The following is a 22,383-nucleotide window of genomic DNA, read 5'->3' on the forward strand; positions in this document are numbered from 1 at the left end:
CACCAATATGAGTGCAGGGGAAGGCCAGTTCAAGCGCCCTCTCCACCATTGCTATGAGTTAAAAGTGTGGGTTTTTAAAAAGAAAGAACAAATTAAAGTTTTTTTTTAAAAGATTGATTTTCTGTCCTACAAAAACAAAATGTGTGCTTCTTCAGCAATAGAGGCTTAATAGCTAGTTATGGTATGCAACCAAGAACACGGCAAAAGCTTATGTTCTTTTGGGTGCCTCTGGGGCAGTGCTTCTCAATCTTCCTGATGCTGTGACCCTTTAATACAGTTCCTCATGTTATGGTGACCCCCAACCGTAAAATTATTTCGTTCTTACTTCATAACTAATTTTGCTATTGTTATGATTCGTAATGTAAATAAATATCTGATATTCAAGATATCTGATATATGACCCTGTGAAAGAGTCGTTTGACCCCTCAAAGGGATTGTAACCCACAGGTTGAGAAATGCTGCTCTGGGGTCTCTGACCAACAACACATAGTGCTTGGCAGTGGGAATTTTATTTAATAACTCATTCTTCCAAGAACAGCAGCAGTGTCCACCCATGCAGAGCATCTCTGTTCAAACTCCTTTGTTTTTAAATTATATTTTAAAATTGCTTGCACACTGGTAGTTTTCCTTAAGGTTTCTTCATACATCCTTAGTTTGGATTGACCTATCACCTAAGGCCTCCCATCATCCACTCCACCCAACCCCAGTTCTTTTATGTCATATTGTGACCAAGTGAGTTTTTATTCCAAGTTAGAAAAAAAAAAAAGTAAAATGACTTGGCTCAGACCTCTGGTTGTTTTCCCAGGGATAGGAGTATGCTTTAGCCTGGGGCAGTGGTGAGGCCTGTAAAAGGTGCTCTCATCTCTGTTCCCCCAGGAACTCCATGAAGCATTGAGAGAAAAACATCAGAGAGGCACCAAGAGCCCTCTTGGCAGGCTGTTGCTAGGCTACCTGTCCCCTCTCCAGCTGCAGTACTAGAACTCCTCCTCCCTTTCCACAGCCTTCAGAAAAGGAGGGGGAACCGAAGCTTAGCAGAGCTGGAGTGCAGGGAGGGACAGGCACTGTCCAACTTCCTCCTGGTGTTGGGAGCACTCAGTATCCCTCCGCTGCTCCCTCCTGCTCCCCAACTACAGACCTCCTCTCTAAAGCTTCCCACTCCAAAGCCCTCATAGACCCTAGCTCTCAGCCATCCCACACACTGTAGTGGCGCCAGAAAAGTGGTGGTGGTCTCTGGTTAGGGCGAACAGGGGTCTGCAGAAGCCCACGGGCGCGACCCACCCCTCCGAGTGCAGGGGGGCTGCCTCCGGCCCCGCCCACTCGGAGTCGGAACTAGGGTGGGCCCGGGAGGGGGCGTCGAGCCCAGTGCGCCGTATCCCTCCGCCCCTTCCCGACACCCTCGAGGCGAGCTGCTCCTGCCGCATCCTGCGCAGCAGCCCCTGCCCGTTTGGTGCAGAGGCGTGGGGGCGGGACGCGGCTCTGCCATTGCACTCGCGCGCAAAGCGGCGGCGAGAGCACAGTGCGAGGAGCTGCGGAGGACGGAGCGCGGGCAGGAGCAGACGGGGACGCGGGGCAGCCCGGAGACCTGGGCCGTGCGCCTGGCCAGGCAAGTGGGGGTGTGTCGAGGGCTGGGGCGGCGGCGCACTGCACTGCGGACCACCGCCCGGCCCTGACAGTGCAGTGGAGGCGAGCGGGTCGTGGGGGCTCCCTGGAGTGGTGGCGGATCCCGGAGATCCTAGGCGGTGAGGAGGAAGCGGGAGCCCGGGTCGGGACGCAGGCACGGGGGTGGGGAGGGCGGCTGGGTGTGATGGTCTGGAGGCCTGCAGAGCAGATGTCCGGGCAGCAGGCTTTTTTCCCCCACCCTTTTTGGTGTCTGGGCCCTGCAAGGGTTGTAGGGGAGGCGCCTACGGGAGAAATGGCGGCGGCGCGGGAGCAGGGGAGTGTGTGTCCCTTGGAGGTCGCTGGGGAGTGTGGTGTCCCTTGGAGGTCTCTGTTGGTGGGTTGGGGGCGGGAGTCCAGCTCTGGGCTTAGTTTAGCTCTGGGTGGTGAGTTGCCTTGCTACTTGGGCCTTACTCCAGGAGGCCCTTGTGTCCTGTCTCTTTCCATAGGCTTCTGCTTGGTGGCAAAGTCTCCTGTCTGAGTGGTAGGAGTGGTGCATTCTGGGGAAGGGGAAACATAATTATAGGGGCACCATAACATAAGAATGAAATGTTCATCTGCCTTCCATACAGGATTGATTGTTTTATTCCCTTCTATATTTAGAATCTTGTGCTTAATTTACTGCAAGCAAGTGGTCATGATAAGGAGTTGGTCATATTATGATATTATATGATATTATGATTTTATTATATGATGTTATATTCAAGATACATTTTTTCAACATTCTGTTTCACTTTGACCATTTTTTATATATTTGAATGTGAGTTAAAGGAGAAGTTTTTGTGCAGGTGGGTGTTCAATTTAGAATATTTGAAATAACTATAGGATTTAAGTATCTGTTTATGGGACCCCATATATCATCTCCAGCCACTCTTCCTAGTCCCTCATGTCTTTCTATAGAAGCAGTGTCCAAGAAAATGTGCTATTTCTGAAGGTGGCTGTCTGGGTCACAGATGAGAGTTGACAGAGTTCATTTACTTGGTTTCTGATTCTCTAAAAGGGGGTGTTTGAACTTGGGTTCTAGAAATCTGCGTATAAACCTAATAATTTTATACCATGGTCAACATACTTTCTTGTATGTTTTTCTCAGTATCTTGGTTTCTGTAGGTTGACTCTTCTCCAGCCAGAGGATTCTTCTTTAGTAGGAAGGAGAGTATCTCCTGAGCATCCTGCTTTGTGATGAGTCTGGCATTGATAGCACATAAGGTAAGATCTAGTCATACATGGGGAGTCTGGTATTTCAAACCGTGGTCCTGAAATTATTGTACTCGTTAGCCCCCCTGCCTTCTTCCCAAATACTGTTGCATATGTTCCACTGTGTCTTGTATTTTCCTTCAGGGAAAGAAATTTAGTCCCTGCATGGGAAAATTCCTTACTTTAGGGTTAGGTGGATGTATATTCAGGAGGATTGCGGATCATGAGCATGTCTGAGGAATAATTGGGGCAGAGCTGACATGTAGGAGACATTTAAGAACCTTGAGTATACAAGAGCATGTGCTATAAACCTTTTCAGGGGTGTTTTGTCATCTCAGTCCCTTTAGTGTTTTTGGTTGTTTCTGATGTTGCCTTTTTATCCATAAGCCTGTTTCTTTCCAGGTTCCTGTAGAGCAGTGTTTCTCTAACTGTGGGTTGCGACCCCTTTGGGGGTGGAATGACCCTTCCCACAGGGATCACATATTAGATACCCTGCATATCAGATATTTGCATTAAGATTTATGACAGTAGCAAAATTACAGTTATGAAGTAGCAATGAAAGTAATTTTATGGTTGGGGGTTACCACAACATGAGGAACTGCATTAAAGGGTCGCAGCATTAGGAAGGTTGAGAACCACTGCTGTAGAGACCTGTAGGTAGCTGTTCACTTAGAAGTTACGAAAGAGAACAAAACTTCATTAGGATTTGAGGTGAGTATGAAGGTGAGCATGAGCACACCTGTCGGTGGTAGAGGTGGCTGTTGGCAAGTGGGTGAAACCAGATCTTACCTTGGACCCATTGTTTTCTACCTTTCCATACGCCACTGCCCTCACTTTCATTACAGATAGTGGGAGGACAGTGAGCCAAGCTTGAGTCAATAGGTATTTAGCAAATAGTGGCTCAGAAAATGGGGAGAGAATCCCTAGGAGAGAACAGGGTATGAGATACAAGCTACTTGGAGATAGAAGTTTGGGTCAGTCTGTCAGATTCTCAAAATCCTAATCCCACGTGTGTTTTTCTCTGTAGATCTGCCTGTGAAGTCAGCTGGACGGCTTTCAACAGTGAAAGTGAGGAAGGAGGAAACAGTCCCATCACATCAGTGCAAGTTGGTGTGAGGCCTTTCTAAAGACATACACGTTCCTGATGGTATGTACCAGTGTGGACCAGAGGGCCTGGATGCTCGATGCTCTTTAGCCTCTGCTACTCTAAGCAATCTTACCTACTGTCATTGTTGTGTTTGATGGGGACAAAAGAATGGTAGTACTTGGGCTGGATGCAACTCTGGAAGAAATGAAATGAGCTAGCAGTTTTCTACTAATCCACATCTCCTACCACACAGTTCAAATCTCTGTTCATGTCCTTCTGCATAGCTGTCTGTATAAAGACCAAAGGTTGGAGGACACTCAAAGAAAGTCTATTTCTTTCTCCCACCTTAGGTGTCTCTCCAGTGCTAGCCTTGGACTGGCAGAAGACTGCTTTCAACGGGTCTGCCTTTGGAAATCATCATCTTCCCCTAACCCGAGTGTCTTTCCTCTGTCCCTGCCGTTGATAGAGGCTGTATGACCAAAAAGGGAACTTTGTAATTACTAAACTGACAGTTGTCTTTGACTCTTTCTGCCAAGTTCATCTCTGACCAAGTTAAACAGTGTGAAGATAGTAGCCTGGACTGAACAGAGAACTAAGGTTAAGACTGGACAGGTGTCTGTAGCTGTGCTTCAACCATGACTGGTTCAAAGAATAAGGCTAGAGCGCAGGCTAAACTAGAAAAAAGGGCAAATGCACAGGCCAGAGCTGTAGCAGAGAGGGAGGCTGCCAATGCAAGCAGAGCTGCCAGCAAAAACCGCGACAAAGGAAAAACGAAGGCAGGAACTAGAACAGATGCAGTGGCGGAGATGAAGGCGGGGTCTAAGAACAAGGCAGGTACTGAGATGAAAGAAGGGGCGAGGTCAGACTCTAAGGCTCCAGGAAAAGGCACATGGGATTACTACCATAAGATTGAGAACAAGGTTGCGAGACCTACGCGTAAAGATAAGGCTAGTGACGCCTGGTTCTGGGCTGGGGAAGAGTCTGGTATCAATTCTTGGTTCTGGAAGGGAGAAGAGGTTAGTAATAATTCTGTTGCTAAGTGTGAAAATAAAACTAATACTGGTACTCAGGGTCGCACTGAGGAGTCAGAGCCTACACCAAGGGCCAGCCACAAGTCTAGGTCAGGGGCCGAGGAGGAGGAGGAAGAGAACGTTATTGGGAACTGGTTTTGGGAAGGAGATGATGCTGGTTTTGATCCTGATCCTACACCTGTGTTCAGAATAGTTAAACCTCAGCCAGTGGATGAAATTAATGAAAAAAACAGGCCAAAGGACTGGTCTGAGGTTACCATTTGGCCCAAAGCTCCTGCTGTAACTCCAGCAGTGTTAGGTTATAGATCTCAGGACTCATCTGAGGGAAGGCCCTCTTCGTATATCGTGCTGGCCTCAAACGAAGAAGAAACTTCAACAACAGCCTCCACTAAGAATACGCGATCAAGCCTACAGCCTATACCCGAGTATCCATTTGGTTCTGAACCTTGCATCCAGACCTTAGATGAAATTAGACAACAAATCAAGATCAGAGAAATGAATGGCATCAAGCCCTTTGCTTGTCCTTGCAAAATGGAGTGCTATTTGGATTCTCCAGAATTTGAAAAGCTTGTTAACATACTTAAGTCAACTACTGATCCCCTCATTCATAAAATAGCGCAGATAGCAATGGGTATACATAAAGTTCATCCATTTGCCCAGGAATTCATTAATGAAGTGGGTGTGGTGACACTTATTGAAAGCTTGCTCAGTTTTTCTTCCCCTGAAGGTATAAAAAAGACTGTTATTACTCTGAATTCTTCTGGGGATGAAAGACAACACAAAGTTGAATTTCATGTTAAGCATATGTGTAAAGAAACTGTGTCTTTCCCCTTGAACTCGCCCGGCCAGCAATCTGGATTAAAAATACTAGGGCAGCTAACTACTGAGTCTGTTCATCACTACATTGTCGTGAGTTACTTTTCAGAGCTTTTCCATTTACTGTCCCAGGGAAATCGTAAGACTAGAAATCTTGTTTTGAAAGTATTTTTGAATATGTCTGAAAATCCAAGGGCAGCCAGAGATATGATCAATATGAAGGCATTAGCAGCATTAAAACTCATCTTTAACCAAAAAGAGGCAAAAGCAAATCTTGTTAGTGCTGTGGCCATCTTTATTAACATAAAGGAACATATTAGAAAGGGCTCAATTGTAGTAGTCGATCACTTGAGTTACAGTACTCTTACTGCCATATTCCGTGAAGTTAAAGGGATTATTGAAAGAATGTAAAATGACCCAGAAATGGAAGGTAACACTGAACAGTGTCCAAATTCTGATTGGCTATACATTCCCAAAGAGTTTTGCATACTATTTTGGTAATAACTGTACACACATTTTGTCTTAACATCTTTTACAAATTATTACCTGTGACAGGGTCTAGCTCAAATCTAAAACATTTTTGGTGTATCAAATGAATATTAAATCTTGAGATAAACAAGTTTGTTGATTTCTATCTTATCTAGATTAGCAGATTTTTAACATTTTACTTAAAGAAATTGTGATCCAGCTATCAGAAGTACCGTGTCTTGGTGATTGTTATCTGCTTAGATCTATTTGTGGCTCCAGATAGCAAAAAAAGAAACTACTGGTCTTGTAATCTAGTTACAGAAATAAGGCGTATGCAAATAAAGATAACTGATGGTACCTACACTGTGTGTTTGTATATATGGTATATACATATATATGCATATTTCCAAATGTGCCCTCCCTCTTGATCCAAAAAGGAAGCAGGTTATAGGCCATTAAATATAAGAGGGATTTCCAATCCCCCCTTATTCGAACTACATCAGACACTCACTACAGAACACAAAATGGCCCAGAATTACACAAAATCTAGAGTGTATTTATAATTCAAATTTTCTGTGTCAGTCATCTCAGAAGAAAAAGGTAGGCATGAAAATGAAGTACTTTTTATTATTAGTTGCCCACTCTTGTCAGATGCTTAGATAAGCATACTATTTTTCAAGTTTATCCCTTTTATGGTGGTCCTGTCAGCTAGTTAACTCATGTTTTTGTTAGATCTCATCCTGAGCACTCCCCATCAGAATTCTAACCAATAAAGACTTACTCCGAGTTCTTCATAGCTGGCAGGTGGCACGGGTGACTTTTCTCCTACTAGAACCCATCTTACTATACTACCTTAACACTCGTTCCCCTTTTTAGGTGATGATCTTCACAGCACAGAGATTATTTGGAGTTTAGGAGTAGTTTCATTTCAGGATGGATAATGTTTCCTACCAGGTTAACAAGTTTTAGCTTTCTCCAAATGCATGTCCACTAGGCATTTGGCAATACCTGACTAGATGTCAGGAGGAAAGTCTGAGGTGCATGTATATATTTTCACATGCAGTACGTGGGTAATTGATATCCAAAACTTTGGTGTGTGAATAAGATTAGGCCAGCCTGGGCTACAGAGTGAGTTCCAGGAAAGGCTCCAAAGCTATACAGAGAAACCCTGTCTCAAAGAATCAAAGAAAAAAAAAAAAAAGAAAAAGAAAAGAAAAAAAGTATATGTAGGAGTCACAAAGAAAGTGAAGCTTGATCCTGTCTTTCTGTGTGTACTTTTTTTTCCCAAAGATCCAGAATCATTCTATACACCAGTGGTTCTCAACCTTCCTAATGCTGTGACCTTTAATACAGTTCCTCAGGTTGTGGTGACCCCCAACCATAGAATTATTTTCGTTGCTACTTAATAACTGATTTTGCTACTGTTACAAATCATAATATAAATATATAATATGCAAGATATCTGATATGGGACCCCTGTGAAAGTTTCCCATGTTGATATCCCACACAATAATTTAAATCACTTTATGTTTTTCTTTTCTATATAGTGTGTTATCTTCCATTGCATATTCTTAGGCAGTGTACAAATTTAAATCATTTTATGTTTTTCTTTTCTATATATAATGTGATCTTCCATCGCATATTCTTACATAGTGTACAAATTTATTCATTTCAAAAATTGGAGTACAGTATTCAGTTTTCCTTTTCCACTGATCAGTTATCTTTACAGATTAGTATATAAATCTGCCACATGCTTTTATGATAACTTTATTGAAATATAGCTCATGTACATTAAACTGAAATTTTTATGACCCAGCCTTGAATACTTTCCCTTCGTAATACTATAAAAGTTCTGTCAGACATAGAAATGCAAGCCATGAATAACTCACCCTGTTTCTCAAACCATCCAGATATTTGTTCAAAAGCAAAGAAAACTCATATTAACCAGTTGTTCCCTGTACTTGAGGGAACCTTGGTTCAGACTTCAAATACTGTCATAAAGTGCACCATGTGATAAGTCTGGACATATATGGAACCATAACCATATAAAAATACAAAACATAGCCATCACCAAGATGCAATGATAAGCCATCATTGCAATGCCTTATTCCTATCCTGAGGGAACTACTGATTTGCTTTCTAGTAACACAATCTAATTCTCTAATATATAAAAGAAAGCATGGAACATTTACTCATGGGAGGGATATTGGCTTATTATCACTCAACATAATTATTTCAGTTTCATCCATGTTGTGTGTCTTATTAGTTCATCACATTTTAATGTCAAGTAATAGTTCACTGTGTCTTTACCATAGTTGGTTTTTCCCTTCAGTTGTCAGTTGGCATTGGGTTCTGATTTGAATTATAGAAAATAAAGCTAATATGAGAATTGATGTGCAAGTGTTTCTTTGGATATATACTTTTATTGGATCTGGATTTAAGAAATGGGAATGGGATATTGGGATTATACAGTATGTTCTAACTTTTATTTTTCCCAGAGCGGTACCAGTTTACACTGCAAAAACAGTATGTAAAAGTTGTTCCTCGCTGGGCAAGGTGGCACACACCTTTAATCCCAGCGCTCGGGAGGCAGAGGCAGGCAGATCTCTGTGAGTTCAAGGCCAGCCTGGTCTACAGAGTGAATTACAGGAAAGGTGCCAAAACTACATAGAGAAACCCTGTCTCGAAAAACCAAAAAAAAAAAAAAAAAAAGTTCCTCTCCACCCTTGCTAGTACTTGTTATGGCCAGTCATTTAATTTTTTTTCTAGACCTCATAGTTCGAATTTGCATTTGCCTAATAATTAAAGATGTTAAGTATTTTTTCATATGTGTATTTGCCACCCATATATCTTCAGTGAAGTATTTGTAAATCTTGTTTGTAAGTCTTGTTTAAAAAATTATTGTTGGTGTTAAAAGGTATTGGAGTCTAGGCTAACTTCAAACTTGCAGCCCACTTCAGCCTCTGAAGTATTGGGACTACAAGCATGGGCCACTCCACTCAGTTTTGTAAAAGGTTTTAGGGTTTTTCCCCTTTTTTTGGGGGGGGGGGTGGGTTCGAGACAGGGTTTCTCTGTGTAGCTTTGCGCCTTTCCTGGAACTCACTTGGTAGCCCAGGCTGGCCTCAAACTCACAGAGATCCGCCTGCCTCTGCCTCCCGAGTGCTGGGATTAAAGGCGTGCACCGCCGTCTCCGCCTCCGCCGCCTCCGCTGCCACCCGGCTTTTTTTTTTTTTTTAATATAATAGCAGAATGTCGTTAGAAAAATGTATTGAAAATATTTTCACATATTCTCTTACAAATGTTTTGATAAGCAGTATTTGATTTTATCTGTTTCTTTGTTATTTGACATTTCTTGTATTTCTGTACTAAATTGCGTCATTTTCGGCGCCCACTCCCTTCCCTCATGCTCCTCCTTCTCCCACTGGAGCACTTCTCATCAAGTCTCCCTCCTACCTTCATGTCGTTTTTAATTTTTATAAACAATAATTATTTTAATAGGAAAATAATTATTTTTATTATTAGTAATGACTTTACCAGTTGGGATTTGTGTTATATATAAGAAATTTTTGTCTAGCCAAATCACAAAAGTTGTATATTTTCTATCTTTGAAAATTTTATAGTTTTAGGTTTAACAACTGATATCATTTGAGTTTTTATAATACAGTGCAAGTTACAGGTGAAAGTAATTTTTTTTTGGTCAGGACAACATCCAGAAGTTCCATTATTATTTATTGACAAGGTTCTTCTTTCTCCACTTGGCTACCTTTATGTATTTGTCAAAAATCAGTTGTCCCATATTTCATTTAAGAATCTCCTATTTGACTGTAAGCACCAAAAAATTAAAAGCTATAACTTTTGAATATTTTATACCCATATAATTGTTTCTGTATAAATTTAATATGTAACCCAAACAGTATCTGTCCATATATATATATATATATATATATATCTGGAATCTACCATGTTCCATTGATCCACTTGTATATCTTAATCTCGATGCCATGATGTCTTATAATTACTGTAGCTTTTTGTTCTTTATGGTTTTTCTTTTTCTGTTGTATGTATGCGCATGTCATGTGCATATGTTTGTATATGATTGTTTGTTTATGTGTGGGCTCGTGTGTGTGGGAGCATGCATGTACAATGGTGTGTATTCATGTGCTGACCCTGGGTTGGTGTTGGAAATCATCCTCAATTGCTCTTCCACTTTGTTCAGTGAGTCACGGTCTCTTCATCATGGCAGAATTTGCTGGTAGGGCTAGTCGTCTTAGCTCTGGGAATTCCCTACCTCCACCTTCCAAGGCTGGAATTACAGGTGGGATGCTGTACCTAACTGGCATTTAAGTGGGTTCGGAGGGTCCAAACTCTGATCCTCATACTTGAGCAGTGAGTGCTTTAACCACTGATTCATTGCCCAGCCCTCAAAGACTGTAGCTTGATGTTGTCATAAGATCAAGCAATGTGATTCTTCTCGCACTCTTTTTCAAAGTTGTTTTATTCTTAGTCTTGATTTCTCATATAAATTTTAGACTCATTAATTTATGCAGAAGCTCCAGCCATTATTCAATTGGTATAGCTTTGAATCAGTAGGTAAATTTGACAGGAGTTGACATCTAAGGATAGTAAATATTCTGGCCCATAAACAGAATACTGCTGTCTGATTCCTTAGGTTTAATTTCTTTCAGCAGCGTTTTGAAGTTTTTTTATTATTATTATTTTATTTTTGTTTTGAAGTTTTTATACAAAATGCTTTTTAGCAGCTACAAACATTTTTTTCATATAGTTTGTATCACATGTTATTTAATCAGTCACTTGGTGATGAACATTTATAGGATTTTTTTCTATGATATTGCATACACAGCATCCTTGTTCATATCTTAACATCTCAGAGTATTTGTATAAGGCAAATTCTTTAAAGTAGAACTGTTTTGCTAAAGATCATGAGTGGCATTTTGGAGCTGAAGAGCACCAAGAGCATGCCTGTGTCTGAACCAGCACCCAGGAATAGCACACATCATGGAGACTCATGGGGTTCTTCAGAAAGAGGGTGACTTATTTTTAGGTTTTGGGATATATTAGGTGATTTAGAGGAGGGTTTAAGGAAGTGAGGTTTTGTGGTAGACCAAATGGTGTCAGAAAACCTGAGTAATTCTCCAATTTAGTATCTAAATAAATTTTGTTTTAGAAATGGGAAAGACTGGACTAAGACTAAAATTGATAAGCAAGCATTACTGCTATTAGGGAGAATGGATATTTTGTCATATTTGTGATTTGAGCAATGTTTTGTATATTCATAAATGAGTACAGAGTGGCCTTGTTTTTATCTTGATATATCACAGACAGAGAAGCCTTCCCCGATGATAATGTTTTACAAACAGATATTAATCAAAAGAATGCCAAGGAGGACTGGATGTGAGGACCAGACCAGTTCTTTGATCTCTGAAGCTGTTTTTAGTCTTGACTTGAAATTAGTTTACAGAGTGGTATGTTTCTGCTTGGGTTTTTCATATAACCTTTAATTAGGTTAGCCCTCCCAATGTCTCCCCTATTCCCTTACCCACATCCTGACTTAAGCTTTTCCACCCTCTGTATTCCCTCTAACTACTTTCATATCACTTGTGATCTAGTATCCCTCTCCCTAAAGGTCTCTCTAGCCTCAGTAGCCCCTTTCTAATAGGAAAGTATCTGGCCTTTGCAGATACTCCACATTAAACACACACTTGTAAAGATTTGAAGCTAGGATCCACATATGAGGAAGAATGTGCAGCATTTGTCTTCCAAGATGATAAAGGCTAGTTGCTCTTGGCTACCCACAAGAGCTAGCTGATAAGTTCCGGTTGCTGAAGAAATCACGCCTTGAATGCAAGATACAGAAAAACAAAGCTGGAATGAGGTTGGAGCTTCTTCCTGTTGGCTAATTTTCATAGTACCAGTGCCATGCAGTCTTTGAAAAAAGTAAAAGAAACAGTGGTCTTACCCACTGGTGAACTGTGTGAGTTACAATGCCAACCTTCCAGTAAGAGGTGCTCATTGGTGCAACAGAGTCATGACTATTATGGGGGTAACTTAACTGCTCCCTGATTAGATTGGAGGCCTGCTTCACAAGAGGAAATCTGTGCCTAGTACTGTTCATCTAGTCCAAAATTTGTCACTGAGGAGGTCTTAGGCTCTGGGGGCTACTTAATAGTTCTGCTCAGCTAAACTGAAAAGCACCAACCTGCTTTCTAAATATGTATTTTCGTACCCATGGGCAAAGGTCGCTCATATCCTTAGTCAAAGAAACCTCTCTTTTCAGTGACTGTTCCCAAAACTCGTGACTATACAAAATGCTGATAATAAATGATGGCAAGAGGCCTATGACATGCCATCTTCTATGTATGACACAGCCATGGCCATCATGAACTCAGTAGCTGTGTCTACTGGCACGAGACCCTCACAAGTCAGGCCCTCCTATATGTGTGGGGTGAGTGCTCATGGGGCCCTACAGATTCTGGAAGAGGGAGAGGAACAACATACAGTTGTGTACCCACGAGTGAGCCTCCCAGACTCTACTGGATGATTCCAAATCCCTGATCACACAGATGGTTTCAGTAAAATCTGTGGGGCATCAAACAAAAGTTATGAATATGGAAAAGGGATTTATAAAGAAAGGGGCTAGCATGCGTGGGGGGAAATACGAGTGGTGGTAGGGGAAGAAAAACTAGAAATTGTCAAAGAGGAAAACTTATTAATTGAATAAAAGAAAAAGTGTGTCTTGTTAAACAATGACTTGAACTAGGGCCACCTGTATGACCACGGGGTCAGGGAGGTCACAAAACCAAACCAAAGGACATGAATGTGGAAAATGGATGGAGGAATGGAGAAGTTGCCAGGACTGAGAGGGAGATAAGAGAGAGTTGGGGTTAAGATATAAGACTGCAGTGTACACACATATTCAATTGTCAAAGAACAAATTTCATTAACAAGAAAGTAAAGAGAGGTGGTCCTGGTGGGTGGAAGACACCCAGGGCCTGCCTGCCCATTGCCTCCTAGCACAGGCAAGCGAGTATGTAGTGGTAAGAAGGGAGACAGAGAGGAGTGGAGTGGTACAAGTGATGGAGAGAGAGGCAGAACTGGAGATGGGACTGCGGGGAGGACCAGGCTGATGTGAAGGACCTACCCTGCCATCTGAGTCCATGGTGATATCCAGATATGTGCTGCTGCACAAGGGCCATATCTGGGGCCAAGGTCCTGCTGCAGCAGGGGTCTGTCTGTATTGATGTTCATGGCCCATGTTGCCACCTGAAGCCATGTTGATGTCCATAGGCTGTGCTGCCCCCAGGGGCCATATTGATGTGGGTGGCCTGCACTGCCACCTGGAGCTAGGTTAGTGTCCATGGACTGGACTTCCTCCGAGGGCCTTGTCTGGGTCAGTGGTCCTACTGTAGTCAGGGAGCTGTGTTCAAGGTCTGAAACCTGTTGCCAGAAAACATGTAAGCACATAATCAGTTCTCCTGCTGACTGTAAAGAGCAAGGCAACTACTTTTGCAGTGATACTGATGATTGCAGGTGCACAGTTGAGAAAGAGGGACATTGAAGCCTTCTGTGACAACCCCTACTCCCCCAAACCTCCCCCAAAGGAAAAGTAATAGCCTAGACAGGAAACCATTGAGAAGAACTCTTTTTTTAATTTAAGGATTTTTAAAATTCATTTTACATACCAACCACAGATCCCCCCTCTCACCCCTCCTCCTGCTCCCCTCCAGCCTTCCGTCCTCCCAACGCACCCCCCATCCCCTCCTCCAAAAGGGTAAGGCCTCCCCTGGGGAGACAGCAAAGCCTGATACATTCAGTTGAGGAAGGACCAAGCCCCTCCCCACTGCATCAAGGCTGTGCAAGACATCCCACCATAGGTAATGGGCTCCAGAAAGTCAGCTCATGCACCAGGGATAGATCCTGATCCCACTGCTAGGGGCCCTTCAAACAGACCCAGCTATACAACTGTCTCCTGTATGCAGAGGGTCTAGTCTGGTCCCATGCAGGTTCCACAGCTGTCGGTCTAAAGCTCGTAAGTTCCTATGAGCTTGGTTCAGTTGTCTCTGTAGATTTCCCCATCATGCTCTTGACCCTCCTTGCTCATATAATCCCTCTTCCCTCTCTTCGACTGGACTCCTGGAGCTCAGCCTGGTGTTTGGCTGTGGATCTCTGCATCTGCTTCCATCAGTTACTACATGAAGACTCTATGATGATAACTAGGGTAATAACCAATCTGATTACTAGGGTTGGCCAGTTCAGGCACCCTCTCCACTATTGCTAGTCGTCTAATCTGTAGATTCCTGGGAATTTCCCTCTCACCAGGTTTTCCCCTAACTCCATAATGTCTCCCTCTATCAAGATCTCTCTTTCATTTTATGGGATGGTTGAGGTGGCGGAGCAAACGGAGTAGGAGAGCAATGAAAGAGATATCATGAGAGAAGAACTCTAAAAAGTGTGATAAGGATGCTGAATGCTCTCTACAATTGATGACAGAGTTCAAGAGGGGAAGGACTCAGTTCTATTTAAGGGGCAGGCCACCGAGAGAGTTTGACCATGGTCCAGTGAGTATATAGATAACACAAATTGGACATTAAAATGAAAATTTTCATTTATTTTTTTGATGGGGGAGATCACAAGGGTGGGGGTGGATATGGAAGGACTTGGAAATGAGTGTGATCAGGGGGCATGATATGTAATTCCTAAAGAATTAATAAAAAAGAATAAAATTTAAAATCTGATGTTTAAAAACAGAAAGGTAATATCCTGCATGGCTGCATGGTTCCTAAAATCCAACTTTATTAAACGAAGCTCCCAGTGCTGGGTATGGGATACTTCCTTTTGAGTTGCTGTTGAGGAAGACCCTACAGGCCCCAAAACAATGTGGGCTTTTTGTGATTTCTCTTGGTTGCTAACAAGAACAAGCTGATAAGACCCTATTGCTGCCAGGTGGTGGTGGTGCACGCCTTTAATCCCAGCACTTAGGAGGCAGACACAGGAGGATCTCTGTGAGTTCCAGGCCAGCCTGAGCTACAGAGTGAGATCCAGGAAAGGTGCCAAAACTACGCAGAGAAACCCTGTCTCAAAAAACAGAAAACAAAAACAAAAACAAAAATGACCCTATTGCTGAAGACATCATACATCATTGTGACAAGACATAGAGAAATTAAGCTGGAATGACAGAAGGTTCTATTCAGGCTGCTTGGGGAAAAGGGCTGCTTGGTCTTACTCAGCTGTGAGCCATAGAAAGTTCAATGCCAACCTGCATGGAAGGATGTGCCCATTGACACAATAGCGACACAAATACAAGGAAAGAAACCAGCTGCTCTCTGATTGAATTGGAGGCCTGCTCCACAGGAAAGAATTAATTCCTGCTACTATAAACCCAACAAAATTCCATAGCTGAGAAGGCCTTCGACTTTTCGGGGCGTGGGGGGCAGGACCTTACTATTGTTGTAAAGCTAAATTGACACGCTTCAAATTACCTTCTAAGTAGTTCTGTTTATACCCAGAGACAAATGCTATTCTCAGCCTTAATCAGAGATGCTACTCTTTGCAGTATGACAGTGAACGCAGTCTCATAACTGCTCAAAGTGATGAGAATAAGTAACAGTTGAGTGCTCAGCCTGAAACGAGATATTTGTATCACCTCTTCTAATGTTCAGAGAACGGTATGGAAGAGGGACCAAAAAATGTAATAGCCAGAAGACAGGAAGAAGGGCTATGAAATGGTATCTTCTGAGCATGACAAACCATAAAAATGGGGCTCTCAGTAATCAATCATGTGTTGTCAGGGAGGGGCTCATGGGGATGGATTTCACCCTGCTGAACTATTGGCTACTAGTAGATTCTGGGAGAAGGGCAATATTGTCTTCAGTTGGATACTCATAGATATACCCATTAAGCTCCAATGGATAGTTCCAAACCCATGTTCACACTGACAGTTCTGGTTAAACTCAGTGAGTGACAAAACAAAATGGCATGAAGGGGAATTGCTGAGGGGAGGACAGAGATAGGATGTGAAGGTAAGAGGAACTAGAATTTATTATATACATGTATAAAATCGTCAAGAAAAAAATTAATAAAAATATAATTTAAACGACACAATTGTGAGTTGGCTGAATGGCTGAGGGAGTAAAAACACTTTTCATGAAAGCCTGGTGACCGAAGCTGAATCTCTGGAACCTACTGGGGAAGGACAGAACGGACTCTCCAAAGTTGTCCTCACATACCTGGCACACGTGTGTCCCCACTTACACGCACGTCTCATCACATCACACAAATACACACTAATAATAATAATAATATTAAGAAAGAGAAACTGCCTTTTCTCAGTAATAGGAACATGTAACTTTCATTATTATAAGCATTTAAAAATGTTTTGATCAAAAGATAAAGAACTGGGCCTCAAAGAGAACAAGTGATATGGTCAAAGCCACAAAGAGCCATTTTCTAAATAAAACAAGTATTTTTCTCTCTTTGGGCTTTATATTCTATCTTATTAAATTGTATATTCTTCTATAGGTTTTAATTATTCTGCCCCTGCAGCTTGTTTTAGTACAAAACAAATCTTCATCATGCTTCTGACTGTTTCTGATGGAAGTTACTATGTTTCTGATGGACATTTCTGATGACTGTTACTATATGTCATACAGTTAAACTGTAGCTGATAGTTCTATTTGTTCTTGACATTGAACCTAAAAGATTAAATTGATAATCTTTTGTTTTAGTACATACAAAATTTCTTTTTAGCAAATATGACAGTACTCCATTGTGTGGATGTTGTATGGTCTATTTATCAAGTTCCCAGGTGTTCTGCATTTGTTTTGCATTTTTTCAATGAAATTTGTGCTCAGTTAACATCTGATTACACATATTTTTAGAGAAATGTAAGAATATTTCTAAGTGAAAAAATTTGCAAAGTGTAATTAATTATGTTTTCAAATAGATTGACTATTACATATTAATAATTGTTGCTCATTTGAACATTAAATGATTAACACTATATGAAAGTGTCCGGACTTTGGACAGGGAAGCTGGTAGGCTAACTGCAGATCTTTGGCTCTCCCTCTTCTCCTCCAAATACAATCCACCAGTCTCACTCCCAACTCTGAAATAGATTACCTGCTACAGCCTCCTCCTCCTCCTCTCTGTCCCCATCCCCATCCCCAGCAGATCACACAGATTTCCTCCAATCTTCCTCTCCACTCATCCTGTTATCTGAACCCCCACTCCAGCAAGCACACCCAGGAAACCACCAGGGAAGTCTGCCAGAGAAGCAAGTAGGCCATTGAAGCAGATAAGCGAGCTTCAAATCTTCACTTTCTCTCCTCTCCTCCAAATTCAATCCCCCAGTCTCATCCCCAACTCTGTAGCAGACTACCTCTTGTGGCCTCTCCTCACTCTCTGATCCAATTCCTAGGGTACTAAGCAGATCCTGGTGACACACCCTGCTTTCCTCCCTCCTGTGGACCCCCTCAATCCTCCTCCCCTCAGCCCATCCCCATCCCTAAGTGTCAGCTCCCAATACCTAGAAACACATTCTGCCCAGAACCCTCAGTGGCCACATTTGGAAGGATCCCAGAAGCATTCCCTGCTAGGCAACCCACAGCCACTACACACTTCTAAGAACCAAAGAGGACAACAGAAACCAAAGAACAAAACACCCACCCAACAAACTTAAGACCAGAGATCAATACCTAGAATTAAAATAGTCCCAAACCTAGATGCCTAGAGGCCAGCAGAAAAACACAATCAATAATAGCCAGGACAATATGTCTCTACTAGAGCCCAGCAACCCTATCACAGCAGGCCCTGAGAAACGCAACATCACTGAAGCACAAGACAAAGACCTTAAAATAGCCTTTATGAAGATGACAGAGGTCCTTAAAGAGGAAACGAGTAAATCTCTTAAAGAAATGGATGAAAACACGTATAAACAGTGGAAGGAAATGACTAAAACCGTTCAAGACTTCAAAGTGGGAACAGAATCTATAAAGAAAACCCAAACTGAGGGAAACTGGGAAGTGACAAACATAGGAATTTGAATAGGAACCTCAGAGGCAAGCCTCACCAACAGAGTACAAGAAATGGAAGAGAATCTGAGGCATTGAAGAGACTATAGAAGAAATGGATACCTCAGTCCACTAAAATGTTAAATCTAAAAAAAAAAAATACTGACACAAAACATGCAGGAAATCTGGGACACTATGAAAAGACCAAATCTAAGAATAATAGGAACAGAAGACGGAGAAGAAACCCAGGTCAAAGGCACATAAAATATTTTCAATAAAATATAGAAGAAAATTTCCCTGACCAACGGAAGGAGTTGCCTATCAGAGTATAAGAAGCATACAGAGTACCAAATACACTGGACCAGAAAAGAAATTCCCCTTGGCACATAATATCAAAATACTACTTATACAGAACAAATAAATAATATTAAATGCTGCAAGGGAAAAAAGACCAAGTAACGTATAAAGGCAGACCTATTAGAATAACACTTGACTTCTCAATGAAGACTTTAAAAGCTAGAAGGTTCTGGACATATGTGCTACAGACTCTAAGAGACCACAGATGCCCGCCCAAACTTCTACACCCAACAAAACCTTCAATCACAATAGATGGAGAAAATAAAGCATTCCATGATAAAACCAAATTTAAGCAATATTTATCTATAAATTTAACCCCACAGAAGATGCTAGAAGGAAAACTTCAGCCTAAAGAGGATAACCATGTTCAAGAAAACACAAGAAATAAATAATCCCAGATCAGCAAATCAAAAGAGGGGAAACACACACACACACACACACACACACACACACCCCACATGCAGACACCACAACAACAAAATAACAGGAATCAATAAACACTACTCATTGATAACTTTCAACATCAAGATCCAGCTATACATACACTCTTGGGGGCACCCAAAGGGTGCTTCATCCTACCACAGAGACACCTCCTCAACCATGTTCATTGTTACTCTATTCATAGTGGTCAGAAATTGGAAACAACCTCTACGTCCTCCAACAGATGTATGGATAAAGAAAATGTGGTACATTTATACAATGGAGTATTATTCAGCCATTAAAAATGAAATCATGAACTCACAGGTAAATGGATGATACTAGAAAAAAATCATCCTGAGTGGGGTAACTCAGACCCAGAAAGACAAACATAGAATTTATTCACTTATATGTGGATACTAGCTTCTATGTCAATGATAATAGAGCCTTCACCCCTATAGGTTAGCATCTTTGGTACAAGAAGCCACTCTGCATTCTAGCAAAGGAGAAGTGTAAACACCAGCCCAGCTACGAACCCTGCAAACTACAATACCGTCCTGCCTGCAAGACATGCTAGTGCAATATTGGCACAAATCTTGTGATAGTAACCAACTTATGTCTGATTTGACATAAGGCCCACTCCACCAGGTGGAACTCATACCCCGATGCTGCTTGGGTGACCAAGAACCTGAGACTAGATAACCCAGGGCCGTAGGGTAAAACCAAATACTACTGTTCTTTAAAAAAAATGTAGCAATAAAATGACTCCTAATGACATTCTGCTATACTCATAGATCAGTGTTTTGCTCAGCCATGTTCAAAGAAGTTTTCTCTTGCAGCAGATGGGAACAAATACAGAGACCCACAGCCAGACATGCAGAGAGAAAGACCTTGGAACAATCTACTGTAAATGTGATGTCTCCACAAAATCCCTCCCCTCAGGGCTCAGGGCACCCTGCAGAAGAGGAAGTGAAAAGAGTTTAAGATCCAGAAGGGCTGGAGGACACCAAGAAAACAAAGCCCTTTAAATCAATGTGATTGACACATGTATGAAGGCACAGAGACTGAGGAAGCATGCACAGGGCCTGCAACAGGTCTACACCGGATCTTCTGCATATATTTATGGCTTCCAGTCTATGCTAATAAACTAAAGAGTAAATATTGAGTTTTTATGCCAATTAAGTCAGGCATGCAGGGCCCTGTATTATGATTCTATTTATCTGAATTATTCAGAATAGTCAAATCCATAAAGACAGAGTAGAGGAAGGATTGCTGGAGGATGAAGAACATGGAAAAACTGGGGTAGCTGCTTAACTTAAATGGAATTTTTCTTTAGGGTCATGACTAATTCTGGAACTAACAGTATAACAAAGACTCTTAAAACTTAACTCTGGAGAAAAAAAAATGACCCAAAAGAATTAAAATTTCTATAAGAAATCCCATGATATGGGTGTGTGATAATCAGTATTTATTGTCAACTTGACTGCATTTAGAATTACCTAGGGGATAACACTTCTGGATAGGTCTTTTAGAACATTTTCATAGAGGAGGAAAACCCCACTCAGAATGGGGGTAATATCATCTCGTGGGCTACGGGTTCATACTGAATAAAAGGGGAGAAGAAAGTGATTCAGTCTTCTTATGCAGGACACTTGTCTGCTGCTCGTATCAGTATGGTTATATGGACATCTTATTATTGTGCTGAGGAACACTTTTTATAATGTCAATTATTTTTCTCTTGGAACTGGCCATCTATGTAAAATCGCATGGGTCATTGAGTGTCAAACTCCATGTAGTCTGAGTCTATTCACTAAAATTTGGAATTCTCTACAGAAGTGTTCTGACACCCTAAAACAAACTGTAGCAAAGGCACGCTGTGATTAAATCTCTCAGGCCCTGCTTAGAAGCAATAGCAATCTTGCTTTGAGCTCATAATGTATCCCTTCTAGAACAGCATCCCCCGGACCCCAGCCACACACACACAAATCAGCAAGTTAGAATCACTGACAAAAGATGAAAATCCCTTTTCTTTTGGAGTTGCTTCAGAGCTGATTAGTGGCCAAGCCAGAGTCAGGGGTTGATGGGTCATAGGGTCATGGGATTACAGGACATAAAAGGTTCACAGGGCATTTTGTGGAAGGGAGGGAGCAGCTTTCACAAGGGACCAGAGATCAGATGGTAACATCCCATCAAAAAAAAATTGTTGGTGATGGGGAATAGCCATTGATGTCGAAGGTAATGGTTAATGTCCCTGAGACAATACCTAATCTGGTACTTAAAGTCTGTAATTGGGATGAACAGAATTGAAAACAAGAAAGGGGATATGGGATCTAAAAGTGGTGAAAGCCATCTGGAAAAGCCACCTAGGGCTTGTTGCCACCAAGAAGCCTACTTGGTTAAGAATCTCAAATATTTTGGTGGTCTTTTATTTTTGTTTCAAACATACTTATTAGTTTTTAGGAGGGCATCACACACATGTAGAAGTCAAAGACCAACCTGCCGAAGTTACTTCTCGCTTTCTGTCACGTGGGTCCCCAGTGATCTAACTCAGGTCAACAGGCTTGGTAGTAGGCACCTTCATACATTAAGCCATCTTGATGGCCCAACACCTCCTTTTAAAGAAAAGATCTAAGGATCTTAGATTCAGAAAGGCACTGGAACACTGGAAATCTGAAGCACTAATAACCTGTGCTGTGGATATCGCTTTATATAAATAAAGCACTGATTGGCCAGTGACCAGGCAGGAAGTATAGGCGGGACAAGGAGAGAAGAGAATTGAGGAAGGAGGAAGGAAAGAGAGACCGGCTGGAGCCACTGCCAGGACAAGGAAGATGTAAAGTACCGGTAAGCCACGAGCCACGTGGCAAAGTAAAGATTAATAGAAATGGGCTGAATATAAGAGTGAGAGCTAGACAATGATAGGCCTGAGCTAATGGCCAAGCAGTTTAAATAATGTAAGAGTCTGTGTGTTTATTTTATAAGTGGGCTCCGGGACTGGCGGGACTTGGCCGTGGGAGCTAGAGAAAAATTCTCCAGCTACAAACCTGGGCTTCTGTGATGGCAGGCAGCCACCATTGCACAGCCCCGCCACTTAACCATGCTAGGTACAACTTGTTTTTGTATAGAAAATAGTAGCCTGTAGCTTGGACCTGCCTAGGCTCAGTGTTCTGGGCTCTGCTGACTCCCCATAGGAGATCTCAATTTGGGGGACGTGGGGATGTGGGGTGTCTTGGGAAAGAGGGCTGGGGGTAGGGGAGGGAGGAGGGGGGCCTGTGGAAGGTATGTGGAGTGAGTAGAAAATTTCTTAATAAAGAAAAAAAATTGAAAAAAA

At 42.0% G+C, this 22,383-nt stretch overlaps 1 protein-coding gene across 2 annotated transcripts in view; it reads left to right on the forward strand.

The window, feature by feature from the left end:
- Gprasp3 (G protein-coupled receptor associated sorting protein family member 3) overlaps positions 1 to 6,615 on the forward strand; it is a 42,942-nt gene extending 36,327 nt beyond the window's left edge. The window contains exons 5-7 of one of the 2 annotated variants that reach the window (XM_059249929.1): positions 2,747 to 2,862; positions 3,878 to 3,997; positions 4,288 to 6,615. In XM_059249929.1, coding sequence (XP_059105912.1) covers positions 4,573 to 6,195 — 1,623 coding nt within the window. In that variant the 5' untranslated portion in view covers positions 2,747 to 2,862; positions 3,878 to 3,997; positions 4,288 to 4,572 and the 3' untranslated portion in view covers positions 6,196 to 6,615. Of the gene's footprint in view, positions 1 to 2,427; positions 2,863 to 3,877; positions 3,998 to 4,287 lie in introns of those variants that run through there. The other variant, XM_059249930.1, reaches the window with a different exon arrangement.
- Positions 6,616 to 22,383: the final 15,768 nt, after the last annotated feature.

This window comes from Peromyscus eremicus, chromosome X (genome assembly GCF_949786415.1).
Source record: "Peromyscus eremicus chromosome X, PerEre_H2_v1, whole genome shotgun sequence".
In the NCBI taxonomy this organism is placed as follows: Eukaryota; Metazoa; Chordata; class Mammalia; order Rodentia; family Cricetidae; genus Peromyscus; species Peromyscus eremicus.